Consider the following 18837-nt stretch of genomic DNA (forward strand, 5'->3'; position numbering starts at 1 on the left):
TTTTCTCTTTTAAGAAATGGTGAACTGTTTGACTATTTTCTTTGATTTTAAATTCCTGGTATACAGAAATCAATCGGGGCCTTTCACACAGGTACTTTCGTTGAATCTTTAAACTCATTGAACGTCTATATGCTGTCTCTTATACACATCTAGATGTGTATAAGAGACAGACCTAACACTCTGCCCTGCACCTGCAAAGTTACATAGATCGCGAGGCAGTAAATGGACGCAGATGCGTGTGGCCTGGTTTGTACACCAACATTAGTAGCCGTGCTGTTTGTTGTAACACAAATGCTGACATCAAACCTGCAATAAAAGTCGTTGAGAAACGATCAGTCTTCCAAGACACAGTCCTGTGCCCCGAGATCATAGTTCTTCTCTGTATCGCATTACGATGAGCTGTCGGTACAGTCAGCGTGGGAACATCTCCTCAATATTTACTGATTTCTCTGTAATGCAGGAGAACAAATTTTCATTTTTTTTTTAATTATTAACTGGCAGCAAGCTCGTTTCTGTGTTAACAAAACGTCACAGTCAGGATCACGGAGCTCACAAGCAAAAATAACCAACACAATTATCGATCTTTTTATATATATAACACAGAGTATGATTATAACACCATCATAATATTTGAAGTTTTGGTGTTAAGAACAAGCACCCCATACGTTATATACTGGGGTGCGCATTCTAAACCAGAACATTACTGAAGTGCATATTCTTAACAAGGTTAATTGAATAAAAAATACAAAGAAATTAGGTCTATTTAACCACATTTTTAAGAATTACAATTCAATGTACAGAATACATTGCAAAACAATAAATCCCAAATGATAAGCTTAGTCAAAGTACTAGGTACAATATGATCAAATAAAGCTTCAAAAGAATTTTTGAGAAGCGATCTCGATACATGAATTCTCGAAGGATCAACAAAGTTATTCTCCAAAGGTTTATACTGGGGTACGTTTTCTAAACAATGAAATACTAGCGTGCGTTTTCTTAACAAGATCATACTGGGGTGCTTGTTCTTAACAAGATCCAATTTTGATTTTCAGTTAGTATTTTTTGGGCATCGCTGTCACGTGAGACGTGTTTCCTTGACTATCTTGCAATTCCAATGAGCTACACAAGAATCTTTGGTTCATATTACCGTCCATACATACACGGCAGTTATTGTATGCCACCCAACGGGCACACGAGATGTGGCCTCATCCGCTCCTGTTTATTAGACTACAATGATGGACGGTCATCAGTGCATGAAGGACCCATGATGATCCACAAACTCCCGGTGATGTATCGATTGCAGTCCCATGACTATAGGCCTCTCTCGCAAATGACAAAATTCTCGCCCTGTTCACTCAGTGGCTCGGCGTGACTGAGCAATCACACTCCAATAATCATAAGTCGGCTGTGGCTCCAGGCGAGACGCTGTGATCAATAGGTAGTCCGCGGATATCGATGGTTTATACCAATTTATTTATTGGAAATGTCCCCAATCCCGGACTTAAACGGCAATTTTAATTTTCGAATGGTTATTTCGCACGGAAAATGACAGACTAGATTTGTCTTTGAATGTGAACGTATCCTTACGAGTAGTAATTTAAATTAAGGGCTTCTGAGTACCTTAATTCGCGTAACAGTGATGAGTACCCCGGGTTTGTATAATTGTAGCACCCGAAGTTAATTCCTTTTTCACGTTTTCTTATAATTCATTTATCACATTTCAAAATTTATAACTTCGTGGAACTATCGTCTATTCGAACACTTTCCTTCTGATTAATCAAGGCCAGAACATCCTGTCCTTGATTGACTGGTTAGAAGGAAAGAGTTCAAATAAACGATAGTTCGACGAAGTTATAAAAATTACAAGAAAATGTACAATTGAAAATAAATATAATCCAGGCCCATCATTCCCGAAGTATTTCAATTCGCGAAGATCATGATAATATGATGTCCAAACGTTCTTGCAATGTGAACACATTATTTTATCATCCGTAATTGCATGGACGAAATCGTAAAAGTATCTAGACTGTGGAGCCCAAACTCCTAAATATTCGTGTCTGTTTTTCACCCTTTGTTCATCTCACGCGATAATACTAACCAAATTGTCGTTAGTATTATCAAGTACCATATCAGATACCATCAGATATCAGATATTTAGTATATGCAGAGAATAAGCTATAAAGCCTAAGATTGGTCGCAAGATTTGGCTCAAGCAAGTGACGTAGGAGGCAACAATATTCACTATAATACACTAAAAGTGCATTAAGTGGGAACATTTCTTTAGGTCGATTATGATGAATTGCAAAGAATCCTGTGAGCTTATTCATTAGTTCGTAGAAAACTGTTAAGAAGGCATAGTTTCGTTATGCATATTTACCAGTTTCTGCACATTAATGCAAAAGACATAGCATAAAAAATCTAAAAAAAACTCCTGTAGGTTTCTTCTATAGGTTCGACATAAACAACTATCGCAACTGACAGACGAATTACTACTTATTACTTTAGAACAGATAAATAACTGTTGCTTAATAGTGCGTCACTTCAGTAGAAATGAAGAATATTACTTGAAAATATGCAGCTGTAATTATAATTACAGCTGCATATTTTGAATGCATGAATAGAATGGTTGTATGAATAGAATGGTTGCATGAATAGAACGGTTCATATAGGAACCGTTCTATTCATAAGACCACAATATATAATTTAGCTTCGTTGAATGGTTGAGGTTGATATGGAACCCGTTTCGATTATGATCAGATGACAAATATGAGAATAAAAAGTAATTAGCACTTGTAATTGTTCCTGCGCAAAGTGAAGCGATGTCATAATTACTAGGATATTTTATCGCTTTTCATTTAATAGTTATTTTTTCACCGGCGAATTCCGTCTAAAAGCGGTTCATTGTAATTGGAGGTAAGTACCCGCCATTGGACGCATTTCCATTGGAAACAATGCATCGCTTTTCCTCTTATATTCCATTGCCCAGCTGCTGTGCTAATTATCCCAAATCATAAGGAGCAAAGTCAACCCACGAAAACATATTTGGAGGCGACACGAAGTGGGCGGTCTGGTGGAGAAGCTACAAGGTAGTTGCTTCTCTTCACACGACGCTTCCAAGCCATGTCAGATCACACCTGCGACGCGCAAATTTCCCGCATCACCATAAGTCATTGCCTCAAGACACCGGAGTTAATTCCTCTGATGGCGCCAAATCACCACTGCAAGATTGATGCGAGTCTGGCTCAGGAGGTGGAAGACGAGGGTTTCGTGTGGCTGCGTTAATTCAAAGATTAATGATGAGCTTGGGGCAAGCTCATGGACACGTCAGACAGAGTCAACTATGTGGGAAAGATACGAAGCAGCGACATCTTGGAGTTTGGGCAATCGGACACTCCATTATTCCAAGCAATATATCTAAGTTTTGCATGAAATCTCTGGCCGCTTCAATATTTTCAATTTGGTAGTTCATGTACATGTGGAATTTGGAATCAATGAATTGTCATGGTTGTAATAATTTTAATCTTAAATCGTTCCAGAGTAACCTGGATTAGATTGGATAATTCACTGTATAAGAAGTATACATCATCATTAATGTCTCGCCTCGTAAATTGTGATTTTTTTTTCCTTTTTTGAGCTCATTTTGTAGCTACAGAAAAGGCGCGTAAATGGCAGCAAACCATTTTTACAACACTTCTCTTGAACTTCACTTCTTATTTGTCTGCTACAAATCTTATAATCGATATTTAACACACTTCTACCTGTTCAATCGATATGAAATTTTTGCACACTCGTGTAAAGTTGGAGACAATGCATGAATCAAATGACAGAATAAACAATTTTGAAAATTTACATTTCTTTATATATTGAGAAAATGTAAAAATTAATTTGTTTAATATTTGAAAATAAAATTAGAAATTCATTTTACAGGTGTAATACCGGAGACACTGGATTCTTTAGAAGTATCGTCTTTAAAAACAGTATTTTTTCAAAGGCTTATTATTAAACGCGTAGTTTCATTTTACTTCTGAACAATCTCCTCTCCTGAACAATCTCCTCCTTCAATTTCTAAGCTGCAACATTGACTGGCATATCACTCGATTCTTAAAGAGAATATTTAGCAGCTTCTGAAGCCATTTTTGGATTTATTAAATGTTCCGGTTATATATTATAAAAACCACGGGGAACGGGGTGGTGAAAAAAGGGTAAAAGGTCCTCTAGAAAAAATTCCTCGTGCCGTCCATGGTGCCAAAAATGAAATGTTAACACTAAATTAGGTCATAGAAAATTTGGACAGGCCGGATATTAGGGTCCAGTATATCGACAATCGGTAAAATTTAAGGACAGATCAGCTGTGCTTTGAAAAATGTATAGCCATCTTGAAATTAGGGCAATAATAAATAGGTTAACTATTGAATATAAGTTCAGTTGGCAGACTACGACGGTTGTATTATTGGGATTTAGTAATGTAGTTTAGACAGTTATCCACAATGGAAATGGCCGAAGCTACGAATTGCCACAACACCCTGAGCTTCAGTGACGGTCAACCAACCTGCAGCATCCGGTCCTCTCCTGAGCTGTCGCCGACACCCGTCCGTGAGAAGCCAAGCTGTTGCCGTCGCCCTCAGATTGTCTCGCATCTCAAAGCTGTCACCCCAGACGAGACGCGCGCTGGAAGTCTCACTCCATGGTGAAGCGGACGAGAATGAGATGATGTGGCGTCGTGAACATTCGTAAAGAATCTGACTAGTGGGCTGTATCTGAATAATGTTCGGATCTGAAGGTGGTTTCACTCTTCAAATACAGATTGAGAGAAATGCAGGTTGTCAACACAGAACTACTGTAGTTCTGCCAACACAGAACTACTGGAGAACTACTGGAGAACCAACACAGAACTACACATAACTAATTGTAGCCGGACAAATTGAATGAGTAATTACTCAAACCCAAATAATAACGGTCTTCCAATCGGAATTCTTACTTAAGATAAGCATTTTCTATACTGGATGATAATGTAGATTTACGGGCACCCAATTTTTTAGGGTTTTGACATTTTTGAATTTCCTGCCGTTATATAATTAATTTACTCCACTTTGCTGTTATAGGCTGGGAAAGCAGAGCAGTGAGTGACCTGCCATCCAAAGGTAAGATTTAAAGAAATTAGCCTTGCATCAATTAAACAGTTCAATACATACAATCTGCCCTGAATACATCAGACCCGCCGCTTCCACGTGATGGTATCCACATTCTCAACCCATAAACTGGAGGCCTAATTTGCCAGTTGCTTCTTGGCGTCTTGCAGCTTCATGAAGATGTGCGGTTGTGCCGTGGTTTGCAGATGTTGTAATTTATCCCGTTTACGAGGAATGCTGAAAAAATTAACAGTCCTCAAAAGCACGGCAACTTGATAACGATTTCCGGTTGATTTTATACTAACGAATCAACGTGTTAGGAACATTCACTCACACAGCTTTCCTTATCATGAAGAAAAGATAACGGCACTTCTGCGATTAAACGGAAATTTTTCACTCCATCGTGGAACTCTCGTAAAAAAATGTTGTTATGAGAACAAATCAAACAATGATTCGCCGTGTGTAATTTTCATTCAGGTAAATCAGTTTATATGTAGCCGTTTGCGCACTGCTTGCTGTTATATTTCTGTATTTTTTTCGCAAAAGATTCAAGTCACAGAAAATATTTGCACCGTCGTCGAAGTGCAGCCTTTTGAGCGTAATTTAAAATTTTACGCTTAAAGCAAGAAAAGCAATCAAAGCTTCGAACATGTCGCTAATTCACCGCCGCCTGTGGCTAGACAAATATGGCAAGTGATAAACAAACAGCAAGGCATTTCTAGTCAAAGCAATTTCATCGTTAAGAGAGACATCAGAGACACAATCTCGGATACAAAAAGGAATAAATTTTATTAATTAAAAACAGGGAATGGTTTCATGTCAATGATCAGGGCCCCGACCTTAACGCCTCTGATGGTGGCCTACACCGACTCCGAGAGTCACTGAGCTGTGACGCGAGTGAGGAGCGGGCCCACGTCGAAATTTTCTCTAACTGCTGTTAGGATGCTGGCTGCATTGCCTCTTTGCACTGCCAAACCCAACCTTTGCTCCAACCATAAAGTCTCTCTGCGTTCACCTTACGGACTGATATTTAAGCACCCGCAGAAGGTATTGCTACCAACACCTCTGGCAGTGTACGAAACTTGCTGTCTGGCATCAATAACTATTGACATTAGTCTGGCATCATCATTTACTGCTGGCTTTATTATAATACCTATTGGAAAATTTAAGTGTTTTTTGAAGTGTTCTCCTCTAAATTTTCATCACGTCTGTAATCGCAATTTTTCATATGTACGCTTCACGTAATATTTCTGTTTAGACCTTCAGTCATCCGACCGAAGTTTACCTGGACATAAATTGTCATTCGTAGTTCAAACCTCTTAAGTGGCGAAATACTTCGGTGAGTTTCGTCCTGCAATTTATTAGGCTTTCATTATTGATTCTGATACGACATTCTTTTGGTTAACTTGGATTTAATTTTGCTTATATTTGTTTATCTTGTGTATTAGATAGCTAATATTTCTTATGTCATGCTTGCAGAAACTATGTTTTCAAGATCACCCAAATAAAACTCCTTGAAACCTGAGTGTCGAAATTTCGCCTAAGCCACTATGAACTTAACAACGTCTAAAGTTCATGGTTCCATCGAGTGTAAAGTTCATTTCAAACTGTTTTTTATTCGTGGGATTTCACCTACAACACTACTTTGTTAAATATCCGTAATGTCAACTCAAAACCATCACGCCATAACAACACGCAATAACGCCAAATAATTAACATGACGAAATTACTACTTGCACTAACAACAAACAAAACGAGACCAACGAAAATAACAACACAACCCATTAATGACAAATAAAAACATAATGCAGTAAAATAAACCAGAAACAAAAGGCAAAACAAATAAAATAACTTCATGCATTTTCAGCACACAATCACGTCATGCTTCAACAACACTCGATAACAAGTGTTAGTAAAATTACGCGATTCTATCACGCAATAACCACATGCAATCACAACACACACAAGAACTTATATAAGTACGCTGCTTAAATCCCAAGTTCGCCAGTAATTCAAAAAGAAATTACAGCGTAGCAAATTAGCTATAACTTCATTGCAAACTTATCTGATACCAGTTGCATCATCAATACAAAAAATTCTATAGTGTGCAAGAACAATCATCAGGGAAAATCTAAATATGCAAGATTTGGATTAAACCCTACGTCACGAGAAAAAAACAAACGAAATATAAAATCTAACGATTTAAAATTTCGCAATTGACAATAACAGCACGCAATTACACCACACAATAACAACACGCAATAAAAACGCAAAAAAACACACTACCAACTTGCATTAACATCTGTTAATAACGAGGCGCAATCACAACACTGATAACAACACACAATGGAAACACGCAAAAACAGAACGCAATCACAACACTCAATAACAAAACACAATAACATCGAGCAATAGCAACACACAATGACGACTAATCACTGGGTCTGGGTATGACAGCCTGGCTGCGATACCTATATAGCACAGGGCCCAGGGGCCGGATTATCAAAAGATCGCCAAGTACACGTAGCGACTTACGTGTGGCGTAAGTGCTGCTATAAAGACGTGACTCTAGCGGTGTTATTTTCAAAATATTTGCGCGGGATGCTAGGTACAAGAATTTGTGCGTAACTGTACGCCAGCTCGGAGGTGTCGTAAGCGGAGTTACATACAAATTTAGAGTGTCGAAGCAATATGAAACTTTTAATTTACTAGGAACAAGTTAAATTATAATAGAACGAACTTTGTCAATAATTCGACTTAGGTATAATATGGGATCGTGCTAAACGGGGTTTTTGGGAAAAAATTTAAATTGAGTTTATGCCAGAAGATAATTTGTTTTCCTCTTGGGTTTTAATTTACAAGCAAATGTTAATATTCTTGTCCAAGAGTTTTATGATCATTCACTGGAATAATATCTTAAGGCTTTTTTTATTCAAACTTATATGAAGTTAGACAAGCCAACCTTTTTTTAGCTCCGTACTCCTATTTCTTTCTCTGACAGTCGCAACTCCAACTCATGAAATTTTCTAAATTTATGGTCTCTCCAAAAAGTCTTCTAATTTTTAATGGGAATTGTGCAATTTTTTGCCCTGATTGCAAGAAATTTTGATTAATGATCACAACAATGAGTGCATTGATATTTGGATAACGTCTCTCATTTCTCTATATGCACCCTAGTCAGTCTACGCTGATGCCGCTGACATGGCACAACCTCCTTTCATCCACGCGCTCTGCGCACAGAATCAACAGAAGCTAGGAACAGCAAATTCAAAGCCTCTCATTGGTCAGTTAGCCAGATGGTTTTGATAATAGCTTCACAGATGAGTCTTGCGTACGAAATTTTTGATAATGCAAAAATTAGGGTGTACGAATCTTTTTGTACGTACCAATAAAAATATATGAAGTTTTGATAATCCGACCCCAGGTCTCTACATGACATCGCCTACCATCGAATACCCACCTGAGCAAGGTATGGCATACGAGGAGATCGTATTCCTGAGACTCGGATATCCTATAATAACAACGACGGGCGTAATTCACACTGGGAACATGCGATTAGAAAAACTTTGAACTAGAAATTACATGTCATCGGAGAATTATTGTGGTTTAAATTTTTAGGCGTTGTTATTTTCTACTTGACTACATAAAAACATACTACTTAATGGTCCTCGAATAATAGTTATTCACAGATGACTTCCATTAAATGGCTGCAAATTCGTTTGTGAATAAGTTATCAACAAATTTTGCACTAATTTTAATTAAGTCTCGAGGTACTCTGTATTCCAACTATTCCGTAAATCGTCATTTCAAACTTGGGTACCTTGCTCGCAATGTTCTCACTCTTATTCACTCTGCATGATTGTTACATGCAATGCAAATCTTAGGCAATCCCAACTCTCCTATAAATTTGAAGCTGATTCATATCGTTCACTGAACCCCATGAAGATTTATGGAAACTGTTTTCTGAATTGGTGCCGTACATTATACCACTCTATTAAAAACTATTCACAATCTTCCGCAAATATGCAAAAGATGGTTTTATTAAGTTGCCCGACAATTGAGAGCTTGGTATATAGAGAGAATAGTTTTGCGGACCACACCACCGGAAATTTCATTGTCAAATAAGCGCTTCTTTGGTAGGTCCATTAATTTTGGGCAAATTCATTTAACTTGTGTGACATGACGGACCTATGTTACGAAGTGGTGTGTTTGAACATGCTAGAGAGATGCCTCAGAAACCTGCGACCACCGCAAAGAAAAGATTAGCTTGAACGATTAAAATTACGTTGAGGATGAAAACATCCGAATTCGGAGGTCCACCTTCGATTTTCAAATAAACTGAAACGAGGAAATTCACAAATAACGGCAATACAATCTTGGCCATCGTCAATAAATTGCAATGGAGTCCAAATAACTTTACGGCCACCGCAACAGCTGCTTTATCATCAACGATTAATCGAAGCCCAAGTAAAATACTTCGACCACTAAAAAACCGAAATGCTTCTTCTTGGTAATTAACCGTGAAGGGTTGGCCGATATATACAGTCTCAACAGTTATTGGTCATAAGGCTGCGAGCCTCATGGGCGAGGCAGTGGGAAACCGCTACATTCAGTGAGAATATAATGGTTTCAGTTCTTCAGGGTAACAATTTTAGCAAACCTTAGAAAACGTGTAATTTTCAAATAAGCTTCTTGGGTGCATTTTTGGGAGGAATTTCTAATTTTTTTCGTTTTGTAACGATTACATTTTCGTGTGAAACGAAGATCCTATAAAGTGACCATTTGAAACCTCAGCATGATTGCCAGTCGATGTAGCTCAGTGTAATTTTTTTTTCTAAATTGGACAAGATCGTGCCCGTCACTATGCACTATTAAAGTGCACGCACCAAGTTTGGCATAAATCATTCTACGTTGAAGATATTTGACCCACAACATTCATCGATACGAATCAGTTCAAAATCATTTTTGTTGGATTTCATTTTTTAAACCACTTACCGATGTGCCTGACTCAAGAGTTTACGCGATTAATTGTCAACAAAACTTTTCACCAGGGAAATATTCTGCGTTTACGGAACACCCACTGGCATTTTCGAAGGCAGTGAGTGAGACCCAGTCGGCCCTCTCTCCAGTGATCGTTTGACACCGACGCTTCAGGTGAGTTAAAGGTTGACGCTCAATACCATTTGGTCTCAAAATTTTAGTTTTTACACCGATCATGTAGTTAGTTTATACCGATCATGTTTTAACAGATATTATTCAAATTAAACTCAGTGACTAATGCACTATATGATATCCAATGAACATAATTAGATAGACTACCTGATAGTTTGGTAGATCAGCAGATGAAGATGTCATTGTCTGGACCTCGCTGCCCAGCGTGACCGCCGCTATCGCCGTCATCAGGTTGTCGTACGCAAAACTTTACGGGCTCCTGATGAGGCTCAAATAGATAATTGTTTGATCCTGATGAGGTTCCCTGCCTTACATGTCCTGGCAGAGCTGTACACTGTGCAGCCACGTCGTTAGCCCAACTTATGACTGGGAACTCAGCTTGTACTCACGTGTCGTATGTCTTACATGTCCTGGCAGAGCTGTACAGTCACATCGGGAGACCGTACATATCATGATTGGACTCTCTGCACATACAGTCACATGGAATATGCTTCAAACTTCGTAGCAGGGCTTTGCAGTCAAATCATTAGACCGACTAGATCTTACTGCTCACATAACTGGTCTCAGTGCACTTATAGTCGCAGCAGTCATGTCTCACAACTCATTAGTGAGAAGGAGCTCTGATTATTGCTGAATGAAGTTACTTATGCCAGATCCGGGAGCTCACGATATTCCTGGCTGTCTTATGAGGGAGTTAGTATGAACTTCAAGAAGTGAATCCTGCAGAAGACCAGCCTAGAGTTGGTGGTATATACATCTCAAGGGAACGATATTTCAGTCATTAGGAGCATCATCATGAATTTCAGAAATTTTCTGCTGTTCAAAATTCATAGGCGAAACTTAATTATCCGGTACCGATACTAGAGCGATATTTTTTACAATTTGCTTCATAATTTTACATTTTACTTAGAGGCTTCCTTATTATGGCAGGCTGTAAATGCTCTACGTTATTGAAAATTGTTTTATGGCAGAAATAATTAGGGAATTGGTTGCTACTGTTGAGTTAGGAAATATTTTGAAAGGCTATTACGTATATTGATTTGCATTAACCGACACAATTTTTTTTCTCTTTTGGTAATAAAGTTAAAAAACAGCCAGTAACGCAATAAATATAGAAGCTAAAATACTTCCTCAGAATTTGTTACATTATATTCACAATGAAAACGACAATTAATATGCATTCTGATATTCATTAGACGCAGAATATCTCGACACAGTAAATCGTAACGTCAGCACACGACGAGCGAATAACCTCGCTAAAGACGACTATATAGCTTGTCGTCACCAGAGACATCACTGGATTTGTTTGAGCCTGCTGCTCATTTTAAGCTGTTAAAAATATATGTTAACTGATATTCGCTATTTGATTATATTGATCCAATAATTCAGTACTATATGATTCTAACGATGACAGTATTCTAAGCCCGAAAGCATTTTCTCTCATTGGAAAAATTTCGGGATCAACATAACCCCATGTGTCTATTAGAAGGTAAGATGATGACATAATCGAACACCAACATCTTTTGATCTTTCAGAGAAGTAAACTCGTTTACACACATGCGCGAATGTTAAAACTAATTTATGGTCCACAGAAAACGTAGAATTCTAAGTGGTGGTTGATCAATACATACGAACCAATGTTGTAACGTGTTCTATTTAACATGTTTTGTTAAATGTTTTGTCCAGTGTTTGGGTAATGTTTGGAAACATTCTATAAAAAAACTTCCTTTGGAGGTGATAAAAGTGAACAAATAATTGCAAATAAAATATTCATTTGTAATGCTTAAGCGGAATTCTGTTAGCGGATTCCCCTCAAGTATTTCTCGAGGGATCAGTAAAATTTTGCGTCATGTTGAAGCCGTTAACGAAAGGCCTACCGACAAGAAGACTTCCTGATAAGTACCGGTAAGTGTTCACGGAGGCTGGAATGTATCACCAGCAGATCTCAAAGTTACACAGTTTGCAACATGACCAGCGCACCGCATCTTCGTGTAGCAACATAACATTTAGATAAGAGAACACAGCGCATGCTTGAGGTGATGGACAGGGAGATGGTAATTAAGGAACTTCTAGAGAATTGAGCTCACACATTGGACCGCCCATTTTGGTCAAGGCGCGGTTACGCTGCTTGAAGAGTCTCGTCTGCACCATTCATCTGAAGTGTCAGAGCACCGCGCTATCCCCACACTTTATAAATTATCAGAGCATCGCACAATCCCCACAATTTTTAAAGTGTCAGAGCATCGTGCTATTCCCACACTTTTTAAAGTGTCTCAGCACTACGCTGTCTTCACACTTAATTCTTCCGAATTTACATTAGTAGGTTTTGTGTGAACTCAAACTTACGAATGTTGCTATGCTATTGATTCCACTGCAATCATCACTCATTTTCAGTGTGTTTTGATTCTGTGATTAACAGTTAAACTTACATTATTTTATATAATTTCACACTACTTTATGAATTAATTAGTAAAGTAGTGTGTAATTAATTAAGTAATTAATTATTTTACACTACTCTTACACTATTTTATAGCTTCATGCATAAAAATTATTGATTCGTGAATTGCGCTTCTCGGCGCTTCATCAAAAGCTAATTTCTCACACGTTGCAACAATTGCCGCCCTGTCTGCTTCTTGCGTCCGCTCCGGGCATGTATTCAAATTATAGCTCCATTATCGAAAGCTGGATTTGATACTCTACTATATTGAACTTGAGAATGCCTGCAAAAAAATTCACACAGAAAAATGAAAATTCCTCATGCGATATGGAGTTTTCTATTCCATAAACATCATGTATATTGTATATATGACCTGCTCAGATCGATTATCATAAAATGGTACGGCAGCAACCGTGCCATTTCGATCACATTGTCACGTAGTCCCCGCATAGAAAAGCCACCTCGAATTCAAATAAGGTAAGGTAAATGGGTTGGTTTTACCGAGCATAACTAATTTAATAACCAGCATGTTACTTGAATAACAGCTGCTCCTTCATTAGCACAGGTACATTGCGCGCCAACTGGTGAGCGATGAGCACTCTCACTTTTGTCTGTAATTACCTCCTGCATGATACAAAAAATTAACACTCAATGAAAAAGTGTTGGGGAAATATTTGGTGCGAGGTATCAGAGACATGTCATGCTACTGGAGCTGAGGTTTGAGACCTGATATAGTGCAATGTGCTTTACTATTCGTGTTTATGGTTCATGCATGAAGATAAAATTTCAAAGATTCCCATCAGACACGAGATAAAGATGAGATAATAACATAAACCGTTACAAAAAAAAAACAAAGTTACTTTAGGGTTGCGGATGTAAAGCACTCAACAAGCGTTTGTATGCTGATTCACTCTACAGTGAGCCGTGCAACGACCTCTCCATATTTCTCCTGTTTATTCTCTACGGCCTAAGTATCTCAATTCAAACACTCTGAATTAAGAATTGAAAATCGACAGTTTTTCAGATGCACATGACCGCGATCATGTAGCACGGTAGTTTGGAGGATTACATCATAGAGTACAGGTCATCTCAGCGTGTCTGTACTGCTGTATAGCTGCATTCATGATACCTGACTTGCAAATACGCATAATGCGCAGCGCAGCGGTTGACATCAAGAGTAACCACGCATGAAGGTATGCGTATTATCACACCAACATTGAATGAAATACATACATATATAAGTGAACGATTAATGACCAGAGAATGCATTTCAATTTTCAAGGAGTCGAACAATTCTTTAGCTTATTTTTATTGCTTATGCGCGGGAGCTGCAGTGGTTAAGGTTGCTAAGGCGTCGCGCGGTCTCCAGCGATCCCGGGTTCGAATCCTGCTACGGACGAAAAACAGGTTGGATCTTCAATGTTGATTCAACTAAAGAATTTGACGTTGCAGCAATGTCGTAGTAGTAAACTCGCAAACTTCCTAATATAAAATTGATAATCAGCAAAGTACTTCAACAGAACAGATCTCCCTGGCCTGGAAGCTACCATTCAGAAATGGTTTACTCGATCGTCGTGAGGCAAGACAGGGTAACCCGGCTTGGTCGGGGTTATTTCTGCCCCTGAGGGCAACGGTATACCAGGTAAAACTTCCGAAGGACATACAATTTTCAGAGGAACATAATAAACTTGTTATCGATCACATCATACCTCCTGATCAACGTCGTGCTGCTAACTCTTCCATCGTTCTTAGTTTCTTACATGTGTTTGAGTGTTAATTTTGTTAGTGAATGCCGTGCAATACAATGTTGAATTAATAGTTAGGTTTCGGACATTTTTAATGTAGGTTTTAGTCATCTCTTACGTGACCTCGTGTAGACATGCCATGTATTTATTCATATTTCTATGAGCTACCATGGAGCCACGTGTTATTAATTGGCCTGTATATTGAGTGACAACTTTATTAAAATTTAGTGATGCTTTCTGGAGGAAATCTTAGGTATTATTATTAACATAATTCTTTTATTTATTTGCGTTGTTTTTTGTCGTATCTTCCCAGTTAAAATTTTGAGCCGAGACCGGCGCCGGGTTTAGCCGGGCTGGTCGCGCTTTAGCAGGATGGAGCCGTGAAACTATAACCGGCCATCTATCCCTAAAACTGCGCTGCGCCATGGCTGATATAGAGACAAAATTCTAGCAGCTCCGCAGGGCCGGAACTCGGCGCCGTTGCAGCGCTGGTACTTGGATTGCCTGGCAGGGAGCTGAACAGAGCAGCTAAGAAGGCCGTGCATGGAGGGGCATTGAGAGAGGGAGGAGGGGTAGGGGTTGGAAATAGCTAGTGGCGGGAGAATGAACTTCATCCTTCATCTAGTTCATTCGCATAGTACGTTATTTTGGGTCAATTTCTGGTGCCAGTTATGATATTTATTTCACGTCAGTATTATAATACGTTGAATTACGTAAGAATTTTATATGCTCTTCCTGTTTTAACACGCAAACAGAAACATTTACGGTCATTCAAGCGTTGCCAAAGCGAGATATCAATCAGTTTACCATGAGAAAGTTTTCTAACTTGGATTTACAGAAAACGCGTTTATAGCAGTAAATGTTAGAGCAAAGAAAATACCAGGGAAGTTCGCCATTTTTTCAATGAAAATGTGTAAGCCAGCACCATCATCAGTTTATAAATTGATCGAATTTCCCTGCTTTCGGTGCTGGTCTCCGAAACGTTTTCATCGAAGATATGGTGAATTATTTTGGCGCTTTCTTTGCATTAAAACTCTTAGAGAACTTGCTATTTCAGCAGACTAATGATTTGAGTACGTTGTTAATTTTCCTATCAAACTATCGAATGACATGAAGCTAATGCAATAGGATAATTTACTTAACAAATTTACCTCTAATATTCATTTTTATCTAACTGACGGGATTATACGAATGGCTACTTTGTTCATTTCTTGAAATTAGTGCATTATGAATAATATCTTTCAAGTTCAACGAAGGATAATTGAACGTAATGCCGTAAAAGTAATGTGGCATCCGTATTATAGTTAAGTAGTTCATAGAGCCTAGGCTGGTAAGGTGTTCGCGTGGCCAAGGTGGTATAGGCGTGGGCTACGACGCGGAGGGTCTGCGTTCGATTCTCGGAGCTGCCGTCGACGTTTTCAGATAGTTCATAGCGGTGAGTAGTTTGATGTGTATATTTCCTTGATAATTAAATGTGTTAGTTTCTAAATACCGTTGTTAATGTCAATACGATATGAATATCAAAAACCAATGCCAATACAACCTGTCATTGCAAGAGAGAAGTCTAGGTGAGCTCAGAGAAAGAAGGAAAAAAATTTTAAATCGTTGAAAAACGGTAACGCGTAACTGCCGCATACACTGCCAGAGCCGCCCCAGAGCGGGCGTTGGGCTGGTTTGAGCAGGCGGTGCTCAGTGAGTGCTGCGTGTCGGCAGGACAGAGCACACCTAGGCAGGTACTCAGAGGTGAATTAGCGCTGCTACGCGGCTGGCGATATCGTCTCTAAAGCGGACATTTCTGCTCTATCGCGGCTCTGTCGCGTCCCTACGTCGGCTCTGCAGCCGGCGACGGCCTGCTCTATTCCCTGCCCTAAATTTTAACTGGGTTGTTTGATTAGCGTAAGCAAAATACATATACCGTACGTAATTCCTTTATTTGTTTTTTTTCCTGAGAGGCTTCGAAATTAGAGCTCGAAGCTCCGAAGTTTGTGAAACTGATTTGAGCTAAGGGAACACACAGTTTATATTCTTGTATTGATAGTTCTTTAATTATTTTAGTTTCTACACATTTATTACTGTTCTAATCCATTCTTTATTATCATCGGTTTAAACTTGTGGTTGCCGAACGTTTATTCTCTTATTTATTGAATAGATCTCTGCAATTCAGTTTCCCATTTTTTTTCGTTTGAAACCTTTCTTCAGAACATTGTATGGGCGGTATGCATGAATGCCATCATATTTAATTTCCTGTGCATTCAAATTCCCTTTCGGGTAGTCACAGTATTTCAGTCAAAGTCCTGAGCAGCATCAGGTCAAACTGCTAGCTAATAAAATGAACAGATTTCTGTGCATAATAACTTGCATTACTACGAACATAACTAATCACGTATCTCAGCAAGATGAGAGACCGCCAAGATCGAAGCCTCAGACCACACAGTCACGCTCAGATCATGATAAAATACTTCCAGGCATCCAGAGCCCCGAATTTGAAAGCCTCGGAGTCATTTCATTCTAAGCGACTGAGGTCCTTAAAACAAATTCCTCGAATTAGCTTTTCCCATACAAAGCTCATATAAGAAGCGAGCACAAAAACTCGAGACTGGAGCCATGGGCGATCCAGAGCGACGCGGAATAGCTTCAATTTCCTCGCCGATTTGCTGCCATCCGAAGCATCCAATAACTTTCCCTTATGTGCCTCTTGCTCACGAAAAGATAATTAAAATCCATGGAGTAAACTGGCATGGCTTCCAACTAAATACTAGTCCTGTTTGTGCGCGCCTTGGAAGGTTAAAGCTGCCACTCGCTGTAATAGCAATCGAGGGACCAAGCAGCGTCATCGGCTGAAGTTTTCCAGTGCGCGCTCTCGGTAATGATTGGTTTTACTGCTTAAATGCGCTAGCAATTGTGGTCATCGATTGCGCAAATCGCCCAACGTTCGGCGCTTGAGAACAAATGACGCTTAAGTAGAAGTGAGCAATATATCTTCGTTAGCAGCGATGCTCTCCGCAGCACAATGCACTCGATACAAAGCTAAGATAAATCACTGCTAGCGTTGCTGTATCTCAGGGCTGCCGAAGTCTTAGAGCTAAAATACTCGGTGCGATGAAATGAATTGGAAGGCAATGTATTCCTTATGGTTGACTGTAAATAACATCTGACAACCAACAAATTAGCGCAGAAATCATTGATCTACATCATTTACAATCAATTTAGATGATTGATCTGCATGTGCACAATATTTTCTTGGATAATACATAACCATATTATATTGTCCAAGATGCAATAATATTTTGCGCTCTCAAATTAAATAAAATCTAAAAAATCAAATCAATAATACAAAACCATATTATATTGTCCAAGATCCCATAATATTTTGCGCTCTCAAATTACATAAAATCGAAAAAAAATCAAATTAAATGAAATTACATAAAATCATAAAAATTTTCTTAGCGTTACGTTAATCAAGCAATAGGAAATTTTCCACAGGAAAATCGCTATAAACTTTTTTGGACATCATAGCGCGATAAAGAAAACTAAGAAGAACCTCACTCGTCGCACTCGTCTTGAATGTGCGTTCAATACGCACGATCCATTATTTCTCATTCTAAATGCAGTAGGTATGATGATGCCTGCATCTGATTGGAGTTTTTAAGATCCTTCACTCTTGAATATCTTAATTCAAGAAAAATTATTTGATAATGTAAGTTTTTTGCATCATAATGGCTGATTAACATTAAATTACCTGGTAAAGATAAACTTTAAAATATACTGTCTATTAAACTCACTACAGGTGACGCCAAACACTGACGGTCTATTAAACTCACTACAGGTGACGCCAAACACTGACGGTCTATTAAACTCACTACAGGTGACGCCAAACACTGACGGTCTATTAAACTCACTACAGGTGACGTCAAACACTGACGGTCTATTAAACTCACTACAGGTGACGCCAAACACACGGTGCTGAGAAGCGTGACAGCTGCACTGAACAACTAAGTTAAAAAATGCAGCATTAGGCCAAGTTAATTCTTCGTAAATCATCACTGGATTTAATGAGGGTCTGGAATGCACTTCCCAACGGCGGCATCAAGGAATCTGCCAACGCCTCGCCTCACCGTTCTGTTCTCTCTGAATTAGTTTCTTCTCATGCTGGCCGTCTTGACCCAAAAAGCCTCATGAATGTGTTGCATAAAATAAAATGTTTTTATTACTTTGGAATAATTCCCGGATGCATTGCTAAGTTAATGTCAAGGGGGAGAAGTGAAATGACGCGTGCGAAGACAGCGGTTTCTGCTATAAAACCACGAATGATGGATTTGTTCATTTAAATGTCAGATTGAAGCACCTGCAATTC

At 38.8% G+C, this 18837-nt stretch overlaps 1 protein-coding gene across 1 annotated transcript in view; it reads right to left on the reverse strand.

The window, feature by feature from the left end:
- The window catches only part of LOC108671032 (circumsporozoite protein-like), a 3776-nt gene extending 654 nt beyond the window's left edge, over nucleotides 1–3122 (reverse strand). The window contains exon 1 of the mRNA XM_018158515.1: nucleotides 3033–3122. Within this exon, the coding sequence (XP_018014004.1) occupies nucleotides 3033–3122 (90 nt within the window). The remainder of the gene's footprint in view (nucleotides 1–3032) is intronic.
- Between the last annotated feature and the right edge of the window lie 15715 nt (nucleotides 3123–18837).

Source organism: Hyalella azteca, unplaced genomic scaffold (assembly GCF_000764305.2).
Source record: "Hyalella azteca isolate HAZT.00-mixed unplaced genomic scaffold, Hazt_2.0.2 contig1962, whole genome shotgun sequence".
NCBI classification, from domain to species: domain Eukaryota; kingdom Metazoa; phylum Arthropoda; class Malacostraca; order Amphipoda; family Hyalellidae; genus Hyalella; species Hyalella azteca.